The sequence below is a fragment of the Piliocolobus tephrosceles genome, chromosome 6, assembly GCF_002776525.5.
Source record: "Piliocolobus tephrosceles isolate RC106 chromosome 6, ASM277652v3, whole genome shotgun sequence".
Taxonomy (NCBI): Eukaryota; Metazoa; Chordata; class Mammalia; order Primates; family Cercopithecidae; genus Piliocolobus; species Piliocolobus tephrosceles.
This window is the reverse complement of record NC_045439.1, coordinates 135,890,209-135,915,830: the sequence shown is the minus strand read 5'-3', so window position 1 is coordinate 135,915,830 and position 25,622 is coordinate 135,890,209. Positions and strand designations below refer to the sequence as shown.

The following is a 25,622-nucleotide window of genomic DNA, read 5'->3' as shown; positions in this document are numbered from 1 at the left end:
TTTTTTAAGCCTTGTTTAATTTTGGGAACAAGAGAAGACTGATTTGATTTTGAGGAAAACCATGAACCAAAGATAGCTTTTTTTCTGTTTAACTCTGTATACTGTGCAAACAATTTTAATCTTTTAAGTATTTAAAGAAATAAGCTTATTGGAGAATTTGAACTAGTTTGCTGTTCATACTAACAGATTTTAGGGAAGAACGTTTAAAAAATCAGGTTTTGAGCATAGATTTTAGTTTCTTTTTTGTAATTAAAAAGTTTAAAAACACTTAGTTTTACTTGCTATTGTTTGCTTCATAAGTAAGTTTAGAATCTTTGTTTTCACCAAAGGGTATGGCATTTTGAAGACTGAGACGTTGGAGTTTTATCCTTGAGGATAAAAGAAATCTTTGGGAAAGTCAGTATTTTATATAGCAAGTAAGTAAATGTTTTTACACAACATCTGCAGTTGAATAGTTACCAACATTTAAGTGAAAAATATCACTAAAGTTTGTTAATGAAACAAACTGTAGACTGTTTATCACTGAAAGGATGAGAAAACCATCAAATTCTTTTGCCTGACATTGAAACGCTTCTATTACTATTAAGACAGTCGATGCATGTAATTTATATTGGAGCAGGAAGACATTTAGTACTGCTTAATAAAATGGTGCTTTAGGATTGTGGTTAAATCTTCAGTAGAGTCATCAAGATTATGTTTTTACAAATCTGGTATATACAATCTTCAGCCATTTTTTTTTTGACTGTACAGATCACATTTTAGGAATGGTCTGGAATTTTACATTTGCTGATCGTAGGATTCTTAACTACATTTCAAAAACTAAATAGACAGTTTCATATCTTAGTCATTTAATAGATTTAAAATACTCATTTTACTTGTTTTCATGAGTTTTCAGACAGGTCCAAAAATGTTGTGTTTTCTAGGAAATTAGAGTTAATACATATAAAGAGTTCTCTAATTGCTTAGTAATTGCTTTTAAAGCATAAAAGATAGAAATAACTTTCACATGCAATAGGTATTGGGCCCCCAGCATGCCACATATATCACATTTTGAAATCTTAAAGCTAAATATGTGAATTTTAAAAAATGTCCACGGATATTTTTAAGGAAATAGGCCTTTTTTAGAAGTTAACGTTGAATCTGAAAATTAATGTCAAGCTGTTATTAGTGATTGACTAGAGGAAATACGCAGTATAATAATGGGTATCTTGGGAAATTTTAAGAATTGCCAAATGACCAATTAAAATAAGGGCAAGTTTACTTTTCTTCAAAATTTATGTGGAAAATAAAATACAGTCTTTCAATGCTTGATGTTGCCTTATTCTATTGATTGAAATAGGTGATAAGAGGAATTTTTTATTGCCTTTGCTTCAGCTTAACTTTTGAGTCCTTTTTTGCAGTTCGATCAAATTTGGGTGTATTACAGTGTGCAAGAGAAAACTAAATGTTTAACTTTTAACTGTAGTGTTTTAAAAATACAACATTTACAAGAACAGTTGAAACATCCTTCACTTCAAAACTTCAACACAAATGCCAAGCTTAGGGTTTCCTCTGTGCAATTGATGTGATATTAAATTGGCATTCCTGTCATTGGGCACTGTTACGGAAATTAAGAAATGGATCTCATATGTGAAGCATAATCTTTGTTTAAGTATAAACAGGCAATACATTTATAATGGCCTATGGAAGGTGTAATTTGATTAATAAAAAAGGAAACAGCTAGAAAGGGCTAGAAATGTTGAATCAAAGATCCACATGTACTTAGATCTTTGTTAGTGCTTATATTCAGTGTTTTGATATTTACTGCTTGAGACGGTCTTGTATAATGAACATAATTGATTGGCACATGAGGTCAAATGTAAATGTAGATAACTATTATAGATAGATAATATTAGATAAATATAGTGGATCCTGTAGATGTGATATTAAAGTACTATATTTTGTAAGGAAGGTGGATTATTATATATTTACCACTGTTTCATGCTTAAGAACCAGAGTGGTGCTTATATATTTGTTTCTGCCCTAGCATTTTGGGATAATTCTTGAATCATAAAAATCTGATCAACTTTGTGATTGAATTGGATTGCATTAGTTCTGATAAAAACTGTTTAAAAAATTACCTGACATTCTATAGAAATGAAGGGAGCCATGCTGTGTCATCACAAGGCTTTCATAACATGACATTTATAGATTATATAAAATAGGTAATTTCAAATGTAAATTTTCTTCTAAGTTTTATTTACTATTATTCATCATTTTTTGATTATTTAAAAATTTGTACTATGGACAACTAATTTTACTTTTTATCCACTGAGATTTGATTGTGGAGTGAGAAAGATAAGTTGAGGACATCTCTTTATCTTTTGTTAATCAGAAGTGGTGATAGAGTGGAAAATATAACACGTTTCAGCAATCAGGAGACCTACCTTCTAATATAAATAAGCTCTGCAGTCTTGACATTTTGTTCCTTTTGTACCTTCATCTCACAATTTGTATGAAGACTTTAGAGTTCCAAGCTTTTAAGATCCCTATTAGCTCTCAAATTGTGGGATAAAAATAATTGTTAAGCCATGCCTAATTCTCTTATACAAACTTTGTAAATTGATTTCAGAGAAGCAATTAAGGAATTATACTGTCTTTAAACACTGTTTAGAATGCTTCAATAAAAGCATTTAAAAAAATTTTTCTAATGATGTAGTAAATGTATCTAATATGAAGTTAAGTGGTTTTAATATTTTTCACCTGGCCATGATCGTGTTATAAATAAGAGGATTTATAGTTTGCATGCCTGATAAAATCTATATAATTTCCGTTACAAAATTTTTGTACATCAAAGATAAATATCTTCATTTTACCAGCTACCTCCTTCCAGATTGAATGCTTCAGTGTACTTTGATTTTCAAATTGGCTATTTTTTTTAATGTAATTAACCTTTACTATTTAAATTGAAGGATATTCTGATCCTTAGGTTATAAATATACGACTTGATGGTTTATGTAACATTCAAGTAGCATGTTTTCTATAACAGTATGATAAAAGTTTTGATATATACCTTGTATGTTGCTTGACATATCTGTTTTAGAAAACATTCCTCTGCCTTTTGAAACGAAGCCATGTATCTGAAGTTATTTCCCAAACAATTATATCTTTAGCGTGTGCTACATAGTAATCGTAGTCATTTTAATTTAGATTATAAAGCTATATTTAACTTTGAGGTTTGTGAATTTTCTTAGACATATTAATGACTTTATAGTTAATGGTGCTCTCAGGTTTTATTTTTAAGTTAAAAATTGGCCAGGCGCAGTGGCTTACGCTTGTAATCTTAGCCCTCTGGGAGGCCGAGGCAGGCAGATCACCTGAGGTCAGGAATTCGAGACCAGCCCGGTCAACATAGTGAAATCCCAATCTCTACTAAAAATACAAAAAAAAAAAAAAAAAAAAAAATTTAGCTGGGCGTGGTGGCACGCGCCTGTAGTCCCAGCTACTTGGGAGGCTGAGGCAGGAGAATCTCCTGAACCTGGGAGGTGGAGGTTGCAATGAGCTGAGATCCACACTACTCCTGAAACTCCAGCCTGGGTGACAGAGTGAGACACCATCCCCCCCCCAAAAAAAAAGTAAAAATATTGTTTTAAAAACCAAGTTTTCTAAGAAAAGCATAAATGACTAATAATGAGACAGTTGACTAAAGCTGTCCTTACCGTTTAAAAGAACAACAACCAAAATATGTATATTATACCTGTAAGTTATTAAATCTGAAACTATGATATTACGAAATAGGATTAGGTGGGAATACGAGCAAAATCGTCAACTTTGATAGTCTGCCTAAGCTGAATTTTGCTCCCTTCTCCTCTCTTTCCAAGGATGGCAAAGTGATTTTAGACTTTGTCAATTTTAGTTGTTAGTAATTTTTGTGAGTGATGCATGGGGAAGGAGATGCTATGGTAGATTACGTTAGTGTCAGTAATTTTTGTGATGATGCAAAGTGAGATCTATTTTCTGTCTTTGGTGGTGTGAGAACCCTATCTACTGGTAGATAACTTATTTATAAGCTCATCAGAGCAGTGTGAGGGATTTCCCTTAGACATTTCTTTTACCAAGATTCCTTAAGTCAATTCTGCCCTTCTCTTAAGGGTTTACTTGGTTTACATTTTGTCTGTCTTCACAAAACCTTCTGTTACTTATAAGATCAGATTAAATTTGGAAGATTAGAAATATGTTGTTCCTTTTAAATTGCTTCGTTTGTCAATTTGTTGGGATAATTTAGCACCTACTCTCAGAGTAATTTTGAAGCAGATCTTTGCTATATTTCTTGATTATGATCTGTCTGAATGACTAAAGGAACTTAGATTTGGGAAGATAAACAGGGACTTGCTCTATAATTTGAAAATTAGTCCTAAAAAAGCATTTGGGTAGCGTAAAGTAACTCCTAATCTTTATTTCCTTCTAAAAACCTTAAATTGCTACTTTTTGGTTTTTGTTTTTGTTTTTGGAGATGGAGTCTTGCTCTGTTGCCCAGGCTGCTGGAGTGCAGTGGTGTGATCTCAGCTCACAGCAACCTCCGCTTCCCGGTTTCAAGTGGTTATCCTATCTTAGCCTCCTGAGTAGCTGGAATTACAGGCGTGCACCACCACATCCGGCTAAGTTTTGTATTTTTAGTAGAACTGGGGTTTCACCATTGTTAGCCAGGCTGGTCTCGAACTCCTGACTTTAGGTGATCCACCCAGCTTGGACTCCCAAAAGTACTGGAATTACAGGTGTGAGCCACTGTGCCCAGCCCATTTTCATACTGAACTTTTAAATAAGTTTTCTTTTTGGGGGTAGGATGATTATTGTAATCATACTTAGGAACAGGAGTGATGAGAAAAGTATGTAAGTTACTTGAGATATGGGAAACGCTGTTTTCCATGTTCAGTTATGAGGTATTTAAGTCTGACTAGTGGAAAGTATGGATACATTTTATTTATTTATATTTTGAGATGGAGGCTCGCTCTGTTGCTCAGGCTGGAGTGCAGTGATGTGATTTCAGCTCACTGCAAGTTCTGCCTCCCGGGTTCAAGTGATTTCTGGCTAATTTTTGTCTTTTTAGTAGAGACGGAGTTTGACCATGTTGGCCAGGCTGGTCTCAAACACCTGACCTCAAGTGATCTGCCTGCCTCCACCTCCCAGAGTGCTGGGATTACAGGCGTCAGCCACCGGGCCTGGCTGGATAAATTTTTATTATCAAGCATATAATTTAGGAGTGATTAGTGTTGGTTTAGTTGAGTAGATTGGTACAATTAGTTTGAAATGATGCCTATGGTTTCCTATCATTTTGTCTTAGTGTTGACTACAGACATAAAAATGTGAAATAATATGGTAATACTAAGGAATGGAAAGTGGCCTTACAGGTGGGCAATGTAAGCTTTCCTGTAGAAGAATTGAAAGTAAATAGATATAAGACTAGAAAGTGAAACAATTCTGTACTGTAGGAGTGAGTGATGTTGACTCTGTTAAATAACTAGTTCCCAACCTTCAGATCCACCTGGGGAGCCCAAATATTTACCTACGTTTTTGGAGTTCTTAGGGGCTGAAACTTATGCTTGTGATTTTGTAGTAACATTCTACAGAGGAGACTCCGTTACAGCCAAATTTGTGATGCTCAAGAACTTGTATGTTTTCTGCTTGGACTATATTGTTAATAAATGCATACATCTTTTGGTCTATTGGCAGATGATCCTTGCAAGATGTTGACATTTTGGGTATAAATCATGGTGCTTAATAATCTGTTTTCATTTTTTATGTATAAAATTAAATTCTTTTTGTCCTCTGCAGAAATATGAACGTCAAACTGAATCCTCTAAAGGCCCCATACAATGAAGTAGACATTGGTGGAAGCATTTAGTAAGTATTATTCAATTTACATGTTTAATCTGTTTAAAAAGTTTAAATACTACTTTGGAAATTTTGAAAATTCCAGTCAGAATTGTAAATAGAGGGATTTAGTGAAACAACACAGTACTAGAAAATCAACATGGAAATTTTGCTTATTAATTTACTCCAATCTATTATTTTCTGCTTTCTTCACCTAGGCAAGTTAAAATGCAAACAACCCACATTTGAACATACCTCTAACACTATTATGAACGTGGATGTTGATAAATGGTTCCTTTTTGTTTTTGTAAATAAAGTTTTATTGCAACACAGCTATACTCTTTCATTTAGTTATCGTTTGCAGCTGCTTTCTCAGGATAGCAGCAGCAAGCAGAGGAGTTATATTGAATGGCCACAAAGCCTAAAGTATTTCCTGTTTCATCTATAGGGAAAGGTTATCCTAGGTCCTACAAGTATTCCTTTTGTTAAGCGTTGCCTTAACCTGTGTAGAACTCAGAAGCCCTTGGGTTCTCTTTTGGTAATAGAACATAATCTTTAATGATTTCCAATATTATAATTACTTCTAATTAATTAATTTGGAAGTTAAACTTGAAAGCCCAACAAAAAGTTCTTTAGTCTGATTGTCCCCTGAAGTTATGCTTTGATGTTAGAAGACATGGTTATTACCTCTGGAATAGTTTTTCTAACTGACAGCCTGAAAAATAGTTGGAAAGAGTTGATAGGAAGGTTGTATAAATGAATTTTGGTGAATTCTTAACGTTATTTATTATTATTTTATTGTTCGAGACAGAGTCCCACTGTCACCCAGACTAGAGTGCAGTGGCGTGATCTTGGCTCAGCACAACCTCCGCCTCCAGGGCTGAAGTGATTCCTCTGCTTCAGCCTCCAGTGTAGCTGGGATTACAGTCACACACCACCATGCCCAGCTAATTTTTGTATTTTTAGTAGAGATGTGGTTTCACCATGTTGGCCAGGCTGGTCGTGAACTCCTGACCTCAGGTGATCCGCCCACCTCAGCCTCCCAAAGTGCTAGGATTATAGGTGTGAGCCACCGTGCCTGGCCAACGTGATTTATTATTGACAGCCTTTTTGGTAATTATATATTAGCTACTTCATAAAAATAATTTTTTTTGAATCACATTTGGGAATGTAAATTTTAGATGATAATTTTTGCCTATGGCTACTTTAGCTTGCATTGTGTAAATGGCTACTAGGGCCTGCAAAAATATTTTTGGAGGGGGATTTGTTTTTTGATACGGGATGATGAAAGAGATGAAAACTTTTCTAATATAGTACAATTATTGGCTATGGTCATTTCAAAGAGATCAGTTGCCTGGCAAATAGTGGATGCTCAATAAATACTTAGTGTATCAATACGGCTTCTGTTAAACATTGTTTCTCAGCTAGTGTTTGGGTTTAATTTAAAAACAGACATTCACGATTAAAACAAGTTTTAATGAATTAATAAATATTAAATTTTAGGTATTCCTGAAAGGCAAAATTTTGACTTAAGTAAAAATTAAAGTGACAAGACTTCATTTTTTCTCTGCAATTCTCCATCTCTTAGTTTGCATATATAGTCAAGTTTTAAACCAATGAGAAGAGTAAGGAATATTTGATTTGATTGTAAACCTTAAATAAATTGACTCCTTTTCTTAGTTGTCATAATTGACATTCATTTTATAGTTAGTTTTTAGGTCGATAAGACCCAGACTTGTTAATATATGTTCTACTGAAGATTCAAGGTTATCTTGGTAATAAGACAACATATGTGAATTTACTTCTCAGGGCTTTCTTCTTTTTTGTCCCGAGATGGAGTTTTACTCTTGTTGCCCAGGCTGGAGTGTGGTGGCGCCATCTCAGCTCACTGCAACCCCCCACCTCCCGGGTTCAATTGATTCTCCTGCCTCAGCCTCCCAAGTAGCTGGGATTATAGGCGTTTGCCACCACGCCCAGCTAATTTTTGTATTTTTAGTAGAGATGGAGTTTCACCATGTTGGCCAGGCTGACCTCGAACTCCTGACCTCAGGTGTTTGAACTCCCGACCTCCGACTTTGAACTCCCGGTCTCTGCTCTGCCTCCCTAAGTGATTGGATTACAGGTGTGAGCCACTGTGCCTAGTCTCTCAGGGCTTTCTTACATAAATATTTTCACATTTAAAGACAGACGAAGAAGATTGAAATCATCATAAGCAGCAAGAATGTTAGTTACATGATGAGAAGGATGAATTTTTGCTCTAGGTAATTTTGTACCTGTTTGTCCCATCATTGGCTTTGTTAAGTGTTTAGGTTTTAAAATAATTTGTTACATTAATAATAGTAGTTTTATGATAGTCATCCATTAAGACAATTAGGAGTCACTAATTTCTTTTTCTTTGTACTACTCTCTGCCCCCCCCCACCCCATTTTTCTTTGCTATTAAAAATGGGAAAATTTGCTGAGAAGTAGAGGAAAGGAGATGGTTTATTTTAGGGGAGCCCTCCTAAACCTGATCCAGATGGTGAATCACTTACCTGTGTATCCACCAACAATGTATTTTTTCATGTCCCAGTGTTTTTGGAACAAATTTACTAAAGTAGAATTTAAAAAGAATACCAGGCCAGGCGCCTGGTGGCTCAGGCCTGTTATCCCAGCACTTTGGGGAGGCTGAGGCAGGCGCATCACAAGGTCAGGAGTTCGAGACCAACCTGGCCCACAGAGTGAAACCCCGTCTCCACTAAAATTACAAAAATTAGACAGGCATGGTGGTGTGTGCCTGTAGCCCCAGCTACGCGGGAGGCTGAGGCAGGAGAATCGGTTGAACCCAGGAGGTGCAGGTTGTGGTGAACTGAGACGGCGCCACTGCACTCCAGCCTGAGGAACAGAGGGACTCCGTCTCAGAAAAATAAAAAATAAAAGCCTTAGTTGAGTGCAGAGGCATATACTTGTGTTCTCAGCTATTGAGAAAGCTGAGGTGGGAATATCTCTTCCATCCAGGAGTTTGAAACCAGCCTGGGCAACGTAGTGAGACCTCCATCTTAAAAAATAATCAAAAATACAATGAAGAGAAGACCTCCATGTTCTACTTTATGTTCTTCTGGATGTATGATATGTGGGAATTTTAAGGGTTAGTAGTTATTCATTGAAGCTTTGTTGCCATTTAAGTTTTTACCTTTGCTGTGGGAATGGTACTCTTAGAACATGCACATTATTTTAAAAAGGAAGTATAAACGAGTGAATATCAAAGGGGAAAAATTTTTTTAATCATTTATATTATAAGCTTGAAGGTTATATGTGAAATATAGAAAAGATCTAGGTTTGTCTGATGATGGAGTTCTAGATCAAAACACCTCTTCCATGTCTGCAGTAATTCACAAGTTACTGGAAAGGAACGCGTAGAGGGCTTTGATATCTAAACCCTACCCAGTTTTCTGTAGGATTTTGATTTTAATGCAAGACTGCTGACCCCATGATCCTGTATGTTCTTCAGAGATACTCTTACTGATGATACATAAATGAACTTTGATTCAGTAAAGTCAGTTTGTAGGTCTCAAAATACTTTGGTTATTGTGGTATATCAGAATGATAGCTAACATTTACTGAGATCTTTCTATATGTCAGGTAATATAAGTCCTATATAAGTATTCTTTCTACAGCTACAAGAGGTAGGTACTATTTTTATTTTACAGATGAAGAACTGTGGATTTTGTTTCTGAGAGAATTTCCAGGCTCACAGAACTAAGCCTGATTTCTTTTTTGTATTTTTTTAGCATAACTTTGCTTATTTGCAAATGAAGTTTTTATAAGAATTTGAATTCTGTGAAAATAAATGGATTACTCCTAAATCTCTGATGCTTGAGTGAACACTTTTCCTTATTAACAAAATTCCCACTTCTGGCTTTGGATTGGCTTTGCAGGAGTGCAGATTGATCATAGCTTTTTTCATGTCCTAAGAGTTGTCAGAGTTTTCTCTTGAGGCATTTTTTTCTTTACTTTTTTTTTTTTTTTTACTATCTTTAAATATATGACTGTGAGAGTATGATAAATATGCTATTTTCTAATCTCTGCTGTTGTCACATAAACCAATGTATTTTATTAATTTTGAAATACTAATAATGTCATTAGATTTTCTTTTGATTTTTTAAAAAAATTATGGATTTAGAAGGAAATCTGGATAAATTTTACCTGTCTTGTGTCAGAAAAACATAAAACTTGAGTTTTTTAATTAAGGTACCAAGATAAATAAGTTGCATCTACAGATATTGAAATATGACTAATTTGATATTAATGCATTCTCAGTGTCATTCATTGTTCATCATAATAGTATTTACATCACCAACTTCACTTAGAGCTTGAACCTTGTAACAATAGAGATTGAAAAGAAATTGGGTTATAATTAACTGTTTGACAGAGAATGATGTTTTTACTTTTATACTTCTCTATAGAAGTACATGTCCCTTAATTTTAAGGAATGAACAAGTCAGATGGAAGATATTTTACTGAGATCAGGAATGAATTGAGTAATTTAGTTTTCTTTTTAAAGCTGGGGAGAAATGAGCAAAATCAATTAAGGAGAAATATCTTGCTTTTGATATTTATTACTGATGCTGTGACACTCCCTTTAATCAATTTTTTTTTTAATATGGGTGGCAGTATCTCGGTTAACCAAATAGTTAAATAGGTAGATTTTTGTATTGTGTATAGTAAACAGTATATCCTAATTATTGCCAACGAGACAAAGAAATTACCTAATGGGCTATAATGCCCTTAAATTTACCTCAAATTCAGTCACCCTTGACTGTATCTCCACAAATTCAGTTGGAGAGCTGGAAAATTAATAGAGAAGGCCAGGGTTTAAATCTTGTTTTTTAAAATTATGTTTGGTCATGATGAATCTGAATCATTTATTTAATGGTAAAATCATCTGACTTCTCACTTCTCCCTTCAGTCAAATTATTTAAGTAATAGATTTATTTTTCTGTGAGACATTTGGTATTTTGGTAATGAGAGAGTATTATTTTAGTTGCATATAATTTGAAAACTGATAGCATTTTATGGCAGATCTATCAAGCCAGGCAGATATTTTGCATTTTTGATTTTTTTTTTTTTTTTTTTGGTGGCTACATCTTTTCTGTATTCTCAGATATGTAGTTAAAGATGGTGTCACCTGTAGTGGCCATTTCATTATCTAAACAAAATCAACATCTGTTGGATTGAAAAACTATGCTATGATCGACTGCTTTGTGTGTGTGTGTGTGTGTGTGTGTGTGTGTGTGTGTGTGTGTGTTTTAAATCCCTTAAGATACTTTTCTATAATTAGTTTTCTTTGAAGAAGCTTGGAAAGTTTTCTGCATTGAGATTTAGAATCCACAGTGTTTCTGTAATTTAGCTTTCCAGGAATTTTGAATTTTAATTTTTGTTTTTACTTTTTATGTACACAGTATAATGATGTTAGTGTTAAATATTAAAAATCTGACTCTTCACTGGGACCTTTTTATAGATACTAATGTATCTGTGGTAGTACAAGGACTTTGTTACTTTGGTGTGCAGTCTTATGGAGGAATTGTGTGTGTGTGTTTTGCATACAACTTTAATATACAGTTTCATAGTTGAAAGCTGTTACAAAATTAAAGTTTTGTGTATGGTAGGATATCTTCAAGGTGGGTGGCTGTTTTCTGTTTAAAAGATTAAGATTCCAACAGCATTTTTTTCTTTTAATTTTTTCGTCAAGCACCCAGTCAGCTTGAAGAGTTACAAATGGACCCTACCACTGAGAAACCAAGATGGCAGTCTACTATGGGGAATTGAGGAAAATGGATTAATACAAGAGTCCTGTGATAATACACAACCAAGACAGGGTTCTTTTAACATGGATTCCATGCAGTGAATGAAGACGTAGGTTTCTTATCCAACACAAATGGACAGTGGATTTGACTTTCTAAAGACTTTTTTTTGTGGACATTTTGACATTTGGAGAAGAAAGATGGCACACTAACACAGATAATAGTTTTTATGCCTGGAATTTTTTGCAGTTTGATTTGTATGAGTATGACCTTGGAATGTTAACTTTAATAAAATTTATAACACTTTAAAATTTCTCAGTTTGGGTTTTTTTTTTTTTTTTTAAGTAGAGTTTCATTAAATGTTTACTTTTATTTTAGTAATACTTTGACCTTTATAGTTGCCAAGTGGTAAAGTGTACTGAATAAAGCTGGTAAATTGGAAATGGTGTAATCAAAAACATTTTACTTGGTTTATGAAGATTTATCATTTTTCACAAAGTTGTGCTCTTAGATGGTCATTTGGTTTAAATACTGTTTTGTTTGTGCTTTCATGAAACCTTTCAAAACAACTCAGTGGGTAATAATATAATCTGATTTTAATCTGCCACAAGATTTTAATGAACTTGAAACAAACTGCTTGTTGCTCCAAAATTCAGGATGAGTGATACACATATACTTCTGAATTATTTTGTGTTGATTGAAATGGTTTCTTAAGCTTTTTAATACTATAAATATATCTTGCTATAGAATATTCATCTGAATATTTAAACTGATGTCTCCTATTGTCTTACTATTAGAGGAAGAAGTGTTGGATTTATGGGTTAGGGTCTTCGGAATATTCACAATTTTTTACATTCGTAATTATGTGTGTAATCCATTTTATATAACTTTGAAGTAAGATTAATATCTTGTATTGTCTTTATTTTGTACAACTGGGAATTTAGATTAAATGAACTGCACCCTGCCATAGATTACTTAACGTTTGATTTTTAAATACCAGGTTTTCATTTATTACTAATCAACTGATCCCAGTTTTAGTAACTATTACAAAGGTGGTAGGCGTTATTTTGATAGACAAAATGAGTTGTTGATTCTGTTTTCCCATTTTACATGAGACGAAGAAATAGTTCAGGTTAAATTGTTTTGTGTTAATCATATTGTTTGTGATTCATGTCAAATATGCAGCATACACATCCATGGTCAATACACGTGCACCATTTGTTATTGACTGATGTGAGGTGGTTGGTCTTTGTTACATTCAAAAACAGAATTTTGGATTTTGATCTTGGTACAAAATTTATCTTTGTGTAGAGAGTATGGAATTGAAACAGTTTGGATTATGGATTTTACCTAGATTGGACATTGTTGCTTTTGTTTGGTGTAAATCTAAAATGGATTTCTTCAGTGAGGGAGGGACATGGTTCTGGCAGAAAGGAAAGCTGATTGGATTTTTTTGGGTGTATGAATATGCGTGTCTGAATGGAGTGCTTGGTGAGAATATTGTTTTTGGAATTAGTGATTTGTTTCTGTGGATCTCATGGTCTTGATAATTAGGAGAATTTGCTTTGTGACATTAACTTTGATAATTTGCAATCAGGTATGTCCTATTGCTAATAACATTGTTGAAATGGGTGTGTATACTTACTTGATTTGAAATACAAGGGAAGGGTTGGGATAAGTGTTTTCTGTTGGATTTGGAGGTGGAGTTTCTTGGGTTACTGATTTAAAGGTGATATGGTTGGCCCATACTCTTGAATTTAAAGATACTTGTTTTGCCTGAATCATTGTGGGAAGTAAATATATTGTGATTATGAGAAGTTTCTTTGGGAGGAGGAGTGTAATATTTTCAAGGTTATATAATGGGTTAAAGAATTTTGTTGAAAGAACAAAGAAAAATGGATATTTTTGAGTAAAAATTGGTTGCATTAACTTTTGCTCCAATGCAACTGAACACTAGGGAGGCGCTCTTGAGTTATAAAAATTACCCCTTTCTTCCAGTTGAGATGGAAAATTCCCCCTTAAATTTTGTCTTTAGATTATTTTTAGGCATCACAAAGAAGGAAAAACTTGAATTTAGTTTATGAAATTAAGGTTTTACTTTTATTTAGCAATCATTTTACCCATTGGGGGATTAATTTTTACAAAGATTAGTACTTAAGCTGAGGTTTAGATTCTCTTAAGAATTATCCCTTTTTCAAAATGGCTTGATAAAACACCACTTCCTGTCCAGGGAGGAAGTTATTTTAGCTCAAGGACTGAAATATTTAGCAGATCTTTAGACAAAAGGAACAAATTACATTTCTCTCTGGCTTAAAAAGGGTGCTTGAGCCAGAGGGGGTTAAGAAGCCCTCCCCCCTCCCCCTGTTGGGGTGGTCTGGAGGGGCAGGGAGGTGTGGGGGTGGGGGTCCTTAGGCTCCCTGGGATGGAGGATCTCTCTCTCTCTCTCTCTCTCTCTCTTTTTTTTTTTTGGTGGAGATGAAGGGGTGGGTCTATGGTACATCACCTGAGTTGTGGGGTAAATGTAGAGAGTGTCAATCAAAGGCAGAGCTCTCAGAGCTGGGAAGGAGGCTCTAGATGGCGGCTGTGCCTTAGAGAGAGCGCGCTCTGCTCCCTGCCTTTGCCTCACTTTACGCAACTTTCCCTAACTTTCGGGCAGCCTCGGGGGGCCCCCGTAGCCCCCTGCCTTTCCTAGTGACTTAGTGGGGTCGATTCGAACCTTTTTTTGGGAGAAAAGCAGCTTTTAGGAGCTTTCTTTTCGTGCCTTGTTGGAAAGAAGCAGCCGTACTGAGAGCCCAGGTCGTTGTTTTTTCCAGCTTAGAAGCCATGGCGCACCTCCATTTTTGTGCGCTCTCCTAATGAGGTTTTTTTTCTTTCGGACCTGTTTTAGTATTAATTATTGCTTTATTTTTTTGACCAGTTAACATATTTGAGGGTTATTTTATTTATTTTTCGTTTTTTAACGGTGGATTTTGCCTTTATTTTTAATTATCTGGGATCTGATATTTTTCTACTAGTAGATAGGACTCTTGCTTTGGACATACTACATGGATCAGGTAAGTTCACGATCATTGGTGATAATTTTAAAGATTTATTTGTTAAAGTTTGCTTTGTTTTCTGTAAATACGAGAAATTCTTGGATGACGCAATAAGATACAGAGATTGTTATTTGTATCGAGTGTGCTACTTTGAGAAAGTTTCCTTATTGATAGTGATGCTTCCACTGTTCGGTTTATCCTGTTGTTTTTTCTTTTAAGGAAAAAATAGAAATATTTAGTTTTTTGGTGCTTACCGTTGTTGTATTATAACAATATCGTTAACATCGTCAGGACTTTGTTCCTGATAATAAAAAGCATCGATAGAAGCCGGGACCTTACCTTTCTTTCAACTTTTGACAGTAAATACCTGGGCACAGGACTTCAAAGCAAACACAGATTCCCCCTCCCCCTTAATATTTAAGAATTAAAAGATGATGAGAAATAAGGACAAAAGCCAAGAGGAGGACAGTTCGCTACACAGCAATGCATCGAGGTATGAGCTATCAACTTTCTTCCTTTTTGTCTTTTTTTTGGGGGAGAAACCTCAGCTTACAATTGTTTACCTTGACAGACATGGATTGCTGTCTGTTTTATTGTGTTTTTCTAATTTGGATTCGTTTTTTAAAGCATGACCTTGAGATTGCTAATATGCCACACCCTAATTTTTTGGTAGCAATTTATGAAAGTTGAGTTGTGACTTAAGGCCTCTTACAGCAGTCAAAAGGTAAGGTACCTTTATTCATAGGGGCCTTTCCTGTAACGTACAGTTTTTCTGTCAGTAAATTTCAGTTTTTAGGTTTTTGTACTGCAGAAAAATGACCTTGTCGGTTTAGCCATTGCTGCATTGCACCATTTTACATACAAGGCAAATTTTTTCTTTGAAGAATCCAGGATATCTAAACTTGTAACTGAGGGCCATAGAGAAGCCTTGTAGTAGTAAATTATAGTAAATAGACATTTCAGAAAGTTATATGAATGAAAAAATGTACATTTAAAAACAAAATCACTTAAAGGACCCTTTGACTGATGCCTCTCAGTTTATATTTTTATGTGACTTTATATTTCTTTTGATATACTTGACATTTTAGGAAATTTTGATATGATTTATCAAAACCTTTACTTGATGGCTAGAGTTCCTGCATTTATGAAATCAAATCTGTAATAACAGAAATCCTGGAATACTCTTCATATACTTCTATTTTGTGTTTGTTATTGTGATCATATTTACAGTTGTGTATTTTACATTTAAATTATTTTAAGGTTTGCATTTGTATGCTTAAGACATTGATTTCTTGTTGGTAGATGTGTTTTATCCTCACATTTTAGATGTAGCTGCTTTAAATTTACTGATGTATTTCGACAGAGTCGTCTGGAATGCTTTATCTTCTGAAGCTTACAAATGTACTGTTTGTGCAAATCATGATTTGTTTCACATTCCTTGGAGTACCTTATTAGTGATGAAGTAATAAAGCCTCTAAGATGTTTTTGTTGTATGACCTCTGTATATTAATTTTAAAAAGTTAAATGAATGCATTTTTTTGTGTTCTTAATGCATTTTCATTATAAATTTTAAATCATGTAGTTTAACAAGGATGTGATTCATTATGTGATTTTCCTTCCCAATTTTCTTTTTACTTTCCTCATTTTTATAAATAATACACTCTTCTATTAGGCTAGTGAATTTGAAAGTTTTGAACATGACATATTACTAATCTGCTGAATTCTATTTATTTTATTTGACTAAAAGCATATTGAGCCTTGCTTTAGAAAATAAGTTACCAAATTTTTTTGCAAATTGAGTTGTCACCCAGTTTGTAGTGCTGTCTTAATTGAATTGCCCATGTAAATTACTAGATGAAATTGAGGACAGAAAAGTTTTTTACTCATCCTAAACTGTTTTTTCTGGAAAGTAATGACAATTTGAAGAAATGAAAACCTCCAGATATATTTGGCAAATTATTAAAGATTCAGCACTAAAATTGTTGCTCCCTTGAGTGTATCATTTGCATAGGTCTCACATGGGTTTTGGCTTTCTTATGCAAGGTTTGTGGTTAACATCATTGATCAGACTATGCTTTCTAATTTTAAAAAATTGAGCAGTGTTGGTATTCTTTCAGTATTTTTACTCTCACCTGGAAAACTACCTTGAAGTTGTCAGGCATTTTGCCTCCTGGTAGTGGAGGTTACAGCTTAACATGAAGCATGTACTGACTGTACTTTTGAAATCATTTGTCAAGTATACTTTGAATCATATACCTGATGGATTTCCAAAAATATTTAAGACACTCTTTGAAAGAAAATACTTTTAGTTACCCTAAATTTCATACCTTAATACATGTACATAATTATGACATCACTTCCTTTTAAAATTGTGCAGCTGAAGAATGTTACTGGCGTTTTAATGTGATCGATTAATGTTACTTCTAGTGAGCTGAACTGTCCCTGTAATTAGTACTTGGTTCCTTCTGCCATCAGTGTTTTGATTGCCCAAAGTATAGTGTTTAGGGAATACTATGAAAATCACCTTTGCAGCCTGAGCCACAGAAGAAGAAATTAGTTTGTAGGTCAAGTAAACTTTAGGATCTGGAAGGAATGAGTGCAAGTTTAGGTAAATCTGGTAATATCCTGTTTTTGGAAATAGTGCAGTAGTTAATGGTGGTTACATAAGTTTGTATTTGAATTTGAAGTTAATGCTAAAGTCTAATACTTGTCACGATTTTTGAAGATTAAAAATTAATTTTAAAAAACGCTATTTTAAAAACATTTGATATTTGTAAAATTTCTAAGTATTTAAAACAAAGTTTTAGTGATGGACATACAAGAAGTATGCCATACTTTTTATCTGAATAATTTGCAGCTTGTGGCCAAGTAACAGCAAAGAATGAAAAGGGGACTGTGCACACAAAGAGTTCAGCGTGTTCTCTAGGGCACCACGTTCGCAATTTATCTTCAAGAATTGAACGAGTTTATTAAATTTATCTCCAAATCGTCTGCCTTTGAGCCAGATTTTTATAACCTGAGGTGCGGGTAAATCCTACAATTTTCATTGGCACTTTAGCAGTTATTCTAAAAGGCTGGGGATGATTAGACATGGCATAATGCAGTTACTTGTGTACTAGAACAGGCAGTTTAACTGGCAGCCATTTTATGACGCTGATAATACATTAAAAAACGGGATTTTGGAGAAGACTGAATCTAAACTAACTGAAATCTGAAATACCAAAACCTATTTCCTTCCCCCTCTCTGCTCTTCTGGGGAGCTCTGGTGCCGAAATAAAAGGCAGCTCGATAGTTAGGGCACGGAGCAGCTCTTTGAGCCCCTGGCATCTTGGTGCAGGTCCAGCTCAGTCACAAAATGGCTGTTCCTTTGTGCCGCAGCGCTGACAGACATACTGCATTGCACTGTGTACTCGCCAAACAGCAGGAAGTTGCCGTACCGAGTTCAAAGGCCGGCCGGTGCCGGCGCGGGGTGCTGATTGGCTGTGCGCGCGCCTGGTAACAGCAGGGTCAACGGCGGCGCCTTCCGCACTCCCCACCCCGTGACGTCAGACGGCTCCCCGCGGGGGCGGGGAGAGAACGCAGTGACGTCTGGCCGCGTGCGCATGTCTGGCGCTTTCTCCTCCCCCTACCCAGGGAGCCGCACGCCGAGGGGAAAAGGAAGGGAACTCTAGTTGGGCTTTTCCGGTGGGCGGCTATTTTCCTGGACGCGTTTGATCCTGGCGGTTCTGTCTGTCCATGCCTGTAGCGGTGCGCACCCTGTAGCGTGTGTTCTTTTGCCCATTTCCGGGAATGGTTTATCGTCGTAGAAGCGGCTGCTTTTGGAGAAAAAGTATAGGCACTATTTGGAAATCTTGAAATAGAACATTTGTCCAGTTTTACAATTTTCATTTTCCCTTTTCATACTTTAGCTTCCCTCCCTCCCCGCCCCCGTGCAGTGTGAAGAGATGAGTGGGTTTAATTTTGTTAACATTGACCAAAACGTTTGAGTGTCAGAGGCGGATACTTGTAGTGAAAACCTCTTGACGAGTGTTAACAGCTGTTTAACACATGGCTCATAAACAAAGGGAAAATTATTTGAACTTGTCCCCGTGCATTTTTACTTGGTACTGTACATTTTCTCAGTTGGTATTTGATGGAGAAAAACTCAGGTCAGTATGTGTTAAGTACTATATATTTAAGATTCACAGTGGGATAGTTTAGTAGAAAATAGAAAATTTTTCATGTTTAATAACATTAAAAAGTGGCAGAATACAGTGTTAGGCAACCATTACTATGTAAGTAAATGTCAGAAAACTACTCTTTTAAGTGTTAATAGCACTTGCTAATGCAGGATGACTGACAGCTTGGCTGATGGTGGGGTCACTTGGCCAAATCTTGAGAATTATCTTCTCTAGGTCTGTATTTCGGGAATTCTGAGTCCCCGTAAACCGTTCCGGTTTATGCTCACTGGTTTGCCTTGTTTGGAAACCTTTGCAGGGATTTCTGGTTAAAACTTTATCGTTTAGCAACGATGTCTAATTACACATAATGAATTTAAGCAAGCAAGAAATTCAGTGGATTTATCTACTGTAGACGAAGTTTTTTCCTGCCATACTAGAGATTTTTAGCAGTTGAAAGGAGTAGGCTGTACTGTAGTTAGCCATAGTTCAGAGTTATTTTATTAATTGAGTAAAGTATGTTACTTCAAAGGAGATGTTGACCTCTTCAGTGCAGGTGTTACTTGCTTGGGCGTATGTCAAGTTTCTGAATACAGTCTGAAAGTTAGAATTCACTATGATAGTGAGTTTTGTAGGTTCTCATAATCTAGGTTCTTTGAGAAGAATTATTTGGGTAGTTCATGAAAATTAGCTGAAATTGCGTTTTCTGATACAGAGAAGTGTTCATCAGATAATTTGTAACTGATTTTAAAATTATATGCTCAAATGTATGTTGCGTATAAAATACTAAACATCTTTAGAGAGTTAAGTACTTGTAGAACTTGATGACCATTTTAACTGTAGCTTCCAACTTAAAAGTATACTTGCCACGAGAACAGTCTCCCTTTCTGTGTAGAGACTGAATTCTAATTAGTTGTGTTAATATTTTAATATTTGCTCAATGCCCTTCAGTTCCTAAAACTGGGGTCAAAGTAGTCAACATTGCAGTTATTTATTTTTTAAGAGGATATGAACTATTCTGTTATTTAAGATATTTTAGCCTAAATATCATTATGAGTTAAAATGCATACTATGATATAACAATTTACCTATTAACTGTTCATAATCTTGGAGCCAATTAACTTTTTTTAAATAACCAGTATTCTTAGGTATGTTTGTTGAGCCCTCTATTTTTTTTCCTTTGATTTGGAGAATGGCATCAAGTAGCAAGAAAAGAGTGTTGATCTCGATCTCTCTCTCTCTGTCTATTCTTGCTGTTTAAAATATGCACTTTCCAACTAATATTTGGCCGTTAGGGAGTTAGTATCTTTGTAAAGAAAGATTAAGTCAGCAGAGGAAGGTGGGCAGATATTTTCGATAAGGACTTTTGGTTGTGGCAGTTGTAGCAAGTTATTGCTTGAGTGAATCTGGAAGTTTATTTGAATTTTAACTAAAACTCACAGATTTTATCATTAGTTTACTCTTCCCTACCCCCAAATAAAACAATTGACAGTTGTGAGAGACCTCCTGAGACCACATGGTATTTCTCCCGTAAAATTTGATAGACTAAGTCTGTTTCTGGCATAAAAATTGAGTGACTGCTGTGTGTCAGCCATTAAATATTTTCTTGCTATGAGTCTTTTTTTTTTTTTTTTTTTTTTTGAAGATCCTTTAGGTTTTAGCTTCTTTCGGGTAACCTTAGAACTTGGCTTCCTTGAAGAACTTGGCTTTCTTGAAGGGGTGTCACTTGAACAAATAAACTAAAAAAAAAAAAAAAAATTCCTCTAAGAGTATTTTGTATACAGGTGAAAGTAACTGTTGGCTTGGTTACACTGGGTGTGTCACAGCTGAGTAACTCCCTCCTGCACTGGAGCTTGACTAAGCATTGAGTTCAAATGTATGCCTTTGCAAAGTTGCAAATCACAACTTGTTTGGAACTTTAGGGTTATCAGTGTAAAGCCTGAGTAACAAAACTTGACTCAGTCATCCAGTGTCCAGGCTGGATTGTATTTTTATTTTGTAATCAGTAATTAAGCACAGTGCTGGAACACATTACTTATATTTGTCTTATTACCCTTTTCTGTAATCAGTGGAATCTTTAAGTGATAAAGCAAGTCTGTGGGAAGAGACCTTTCTAAAAAAAGCTCCTATATACTGAATATATTTGAGCCCTGATTATGAAGTGAGGGACAAGGCTTTTCTTTTTGAAATAAATGATGGAGGACATAGATATGTGATAGCCATTCATGCTACATAATTTAGCATTTTATTGTTAACATGTTTGATTATGGGTCTCCTTTTTTGGTATTTCAACATGTTCTGGACTGGATATCATACTGAAAAGTGTTTCAATTCTCATTACTGAGTCCCTGTAGTTTGGGGACAATGTGATCACTGATCTTGAAGGAGAGAATGTTACACAAGCATCCTGGTTAAGGCAGCATTGTAGGGATAGTCCGGATTTTATACTTTGAATTTAATTCTGATGAGTCATTTTGTCACTTGTATATGCTTAACTGTTACCTCCGTGCCTGGCAAGAGCTAGGTACGAGTTCAACTTTTACTTTAGTCCTGAAAATTTTTGTTCCCAGTTTAGGCCAGTGAAGAAGCACTTATGATTGGACTTGTAATTTTCTCATTTTAAAAATGTAGATAATCTTCATTGGGTCATGAAGATTAAATAATATAATGCCCATAAAATGCTTAGCAAAGAGCCCATCACATTAAAATTGCTCGATCAATGTAAGGTTTTAGTAACGTTATTTTATTCTTACTGTTTCATCTTACTTTCTTGCACCCCTCCTTCCTGCATGTCCTAAGTTCCTCTTCAAGAGCTAGGTTGGCCCTGAGGAACTCGCTGGTTGTCTTGGCCTACCAGGAGAGATTTGTGAGAATGATTTTAGGAGGCAAGTCCCCATTTAGTCAGCTTGGGTGTGTTTTGCAGTTCATCCTCTCTTAGAATTTTTTTTTTTTTTTTTTTTTTGAGAAGAGCCAGCCTTTTGAGAGAGCATATGACTTTTCCTGGACTACAACAGCTTCTTGTGTGAATCACAGCCCTGCTTTTGCCAGTTAGTCTGAGTAGATAACTACCCCCCCAGATGGTAATTATTGCCCTGGTTTATCCTGTGTCTCATTTCCCCTCTCAAGCTGTTACAGAATGAATACTGAATACTATGGTGCATTGCTCCATGGATATAAATGTAACAGCAGTAATATTTACAAGCAATGTCTAATTGGCTGTAGCTTGCTTTCAGTATTCAGTCTAAACCATAGGACTGTATATTTGTCTTAGCATAATGCCAAACATGCAAGTCTACTTAAACTGTAGTCTTAAGATTTGTGTGTTTTGGGTTGCTTCTACTTCCTCTATTTCCTGTCCTTTTTGGGTTATGGGTCAGTTGGGTTCTACTTTTTGTTCCCATTTCAGACTATGGAGAACTAAAAGTACCAGTGTCCAGCCCTGTCCCTAGAATCTAGTTAATTTTTAAAAGCTCTCCATATGTTTCAGATTTGCATGTGTTTCTGTATGTTTGCAGTATCTCCATGTGTTTTCGTATCTTCTGATGGAGCACTTCTTGTACTTAAATTCTTTTCTAATAACCGTTGGTCTTTCCATTGCCTGTCCCGTTTTTAAATTCCCCTTTTAGTCTTAATAGCTGCTTGAGTTAGGAGCTCTGGAAGCAAAGGCGAGGTAGGATGCTGCGAGGGGGAATTGTAGGCTTGATGGAAGAGCATCTTTCTATATTGAATGTCATGGCAGATCCAGCTCTAGGCATACCTTTAAAATGTATACACAGACTGGGCGTGGTGGCTCACTCCTGTAATCCCAGCAGTTTGGGAGGCCCAGGCAGGCGGATCACTTGAGGTAGGAAGTTCGAGAACACCCTGGCCAACATGGTGAAGTCCTGTCTCTACTAAAAATACAACAGTTAGCTGGGCATGGTGGTGGGTGTCCCAGCTACTCGGGAGGCTGAGGCAGGAGAATCGCCTGAACCTGGGAGGCGGAGTCTGCAGTTAGCCGAGATCACACAACACTGCACCCCAGCCTGGGAGAAAGGGGGAAAAAAAAAAAAAAAAAAAAAAAAAAAGTAAAGAAAAAATGTATATGCAGGTGGGCTTTCTCACCTCAAGATTTTTGAATTCCTTCTAAGTGTCTTCTAGTTGCTTTAAGCTCTTGTGGTCCCTTCCTTAGTGTACTTCTCTCCTTACATCCTTTGGATATCTTCAGAAGTTTAGATTGTAGAATTATTTACTTGGAATGCCATTACATTCCATTCTAAACTTCCTTTCTCTTGGGTTTATAAAAACATTGGTGGGTTGTGAATTGTGACCAACATTTAAAAAATAGACTAGAATAGAATATGGTAATAAACTCCAGGGTATCCCATTTGTATGGGCAGTTTCTAAGTCTAGCAGTGCCTGCTAGCTGGTAATCTTTCACTTTGGATTTTTTGTTCTTGTTGGGACAGAGTCTCACTCTGTTGTGCTGGAGTTACAGGTGTGAACCACCATGCCCAGCCTAGTGGTGGCATTATAGATGCCTCAGGCGGGATAATTTGTTATTGTGAGAAACTGTCTCATAAACAGTGCAGTGGTGCAATCACAGCCCACTGCAGCCTCAGCCTCCCTGGTCTCAGGTGATTTTCCCACCTCAGCCTCCCTAGGAGCTGGGGCCACAGGTGTGTACCACCCCACCTGTCTGATTTTTTTAGAGATGGGTTTGCACCATGTTGCCCAGGCTGGTCTCTTAATTCCTGGGCTCACCTAGACCTCCCAAAGTGCTGGGATTACAGATGTGTGCCACCGTACCTGACTTTCACTTTGGATTTTATCAGGAAGGAAAACTGTACATGGTGAACATTTTGTAGAAAAATACCAAAGTAGATTTATATTTATTGAGTGCTTACTCTGGGTAAGGGACTGTTTTAAGGGTTTTACGTGTGTGTGTGCGCGTTTGTGTGTGTGTGTGTGTGTATATATATATATTTTTTTTCTTTTGAGACAGGGTTTCACTCCCATCTCTCACACCAGAGTGCAGTGGTGCAGTCTCAGTTCACTGCAACCTCCATCCTCCAGGCTTCAGCAGTTCTCCTGCCTTAGCCTCCCTAGTAGCTGGGACTACAGGCACATGCCACTGCACTTAGCTAATTTTTGCATTTTTTGTAGAGATGGGGTTTCGCCATGTTTCCCAGGCTGGTCTTGAACTGGGCATGAGCTGCCATGCCTGGCTATATGTATATTTTATTTAATGTGAAAGTCAGTATAGCAGAAATGTTAGTAACCCTCCTAAAGTTAACCAACTCTCTAAATGAACTATTACATAGACCTCTTCCTTTAAAAGCCTGTGGATGACCTTAGATCCTGCTGATCTTACTTATTATTTATTTTTTTGAGACGGAATCTCGCTCTGTTGCTCAGGCTGGAGTGCAGTGGCGCCATCTCTGCTCACTGCAACCTCTGCCTCCCAGGTTCAAGCGATTCTTCTGCCTCAGCCTCCCTAGTGGCTGGGATCACAGGCATTTGCCACCACACACCCAGCTACTTTTTACTATTTTTAGTAGAGATGGGGTTTCACCATGTTGGTCATGCTGGTGTCAGACTCCTGACCTCAAATGATCTTCTCACCTCGGCCTCCCAAAGTGCTGGGATTACAAGGGTGAGCCACTGCGCCTGGTCCCTGCTGAGCATTTACTGCCCATGCTGTTCTGTTCCTTCATTTCAGTTTTGTGCTTACCAAGGATTAGTAGATACATCTTGAATTTGTTTATGCTGGTTGTACAGTCACGTGTTGCTTAACAGTGGAGATACATTATGAGAAGTATGTTGTTGGGTGATCTTGTGGTTGTGCGAACATCTCACTTACACAAACCTATATGGTATAGCCTACTGCACACTTATGCTATGTGGTATATAGCCTGTTGCTTCTAGGCCACGACTCTACAGAGCATGTTATGATACTGAATGCTGTAGGTGATTGTAATACAACGGTAAATATTTGTGTATCTAAACAGAAAAGGTACAGTTAAACTACAGTATTACAGTCTGACGGGATCACTGTTGTATATGACATCAGTCATTGACCTAAACTTTCTTATGTGGTGCATGATACTTTTTACTTTGAATTTAAATTAAATAGCAAGTCAGTAGGTGAAATGATTATGAGAGGTTGTTTCAGTGAAAACTAAGTTGAATGCTTTAGGAAGACTAAATAACAGCTAGCATGTATAGTACCGCCTAAGAATCTAGAACTTGTTCTGATTCCTTTGTATATGTGTGTTTGTGTAATTCTCACAACTCCTGAGGTACACATGCTTATCCCTATTTGCTAGATGAGAAAATCGAGGCACAAGGAGAGTAAATGGTAGAATTGGGATTCAAACAGTGGCAGTTTGACTCCAGGATTGATAAAGATCTTGTGAAAAGTTGCTGTCAAATTAATGGGTAAGAGGAAACTTAGCCAGGTGCTGGCTGATGCTTGTAATCCCAGCACTTTGGGAGGCTGAGGCTGGCAGATATTTGAGGCCAGGAGTTTGAAACCAGCCTGGCCAACATGGTGAAACCCCGCATCTACTGAAAATACAAAAACTAGCCGGATGTGGTGGCGCATTCCTGTAATCCCAGCTACTAGGGAGGCTGAGGCTGGCAGATCACTTGAGGCCAGGAGTTCGAGACCAGCCTGGCCAACATGGTGAAACCCTGTGTCTACTAAAAATACAAAAATTAACTGGATGTGGTGGTGTACTCCTGTAATCCTGGCTACTAGGGAGGCTAAGGCAGAGACGCTTGAACCTGGGAGGCAGAAGTTGCAGTGAGCTGAGA

General features: G+C 36.4%; 1 protein-coding gene across 5 annotated transcripts in view; it reads left to right on the top strand.

The window, feature by feature from the left end:
* The window catches only part of CHD2 (chromodomain helicase DNA binding protein 2), a 178,359-nt gene that overhangs the window by 30,888 nt on the left and 121,849 nt on the right, over positions 1–25,622 (top strand). For all 5 annotated transcript variants that reach the window (XM_023220850.2, XM_023220854.2, XM_023220852.2 and 2 more), the window contains 4 exons: positions 330–416; positions 5,812–5,880; positions 11,581–14,685; positions 15,028–15,160. In XM_023220850.2, the coding sequence (XP_023076618.1) occupies positions 15,099–15,160 (62 nt within the window). In that variant the 5' untranslated portion in view covers positions 330–416; positions 5,812–5,880; positions 11,581–14,685; positions 15,028–15,098. The remainder of the gene's footprint in view (positions 1–329; positions 417–5,811; positions 5,881–11,580; positions 14,686–15,027; positions 15,161–25,622) is intronic.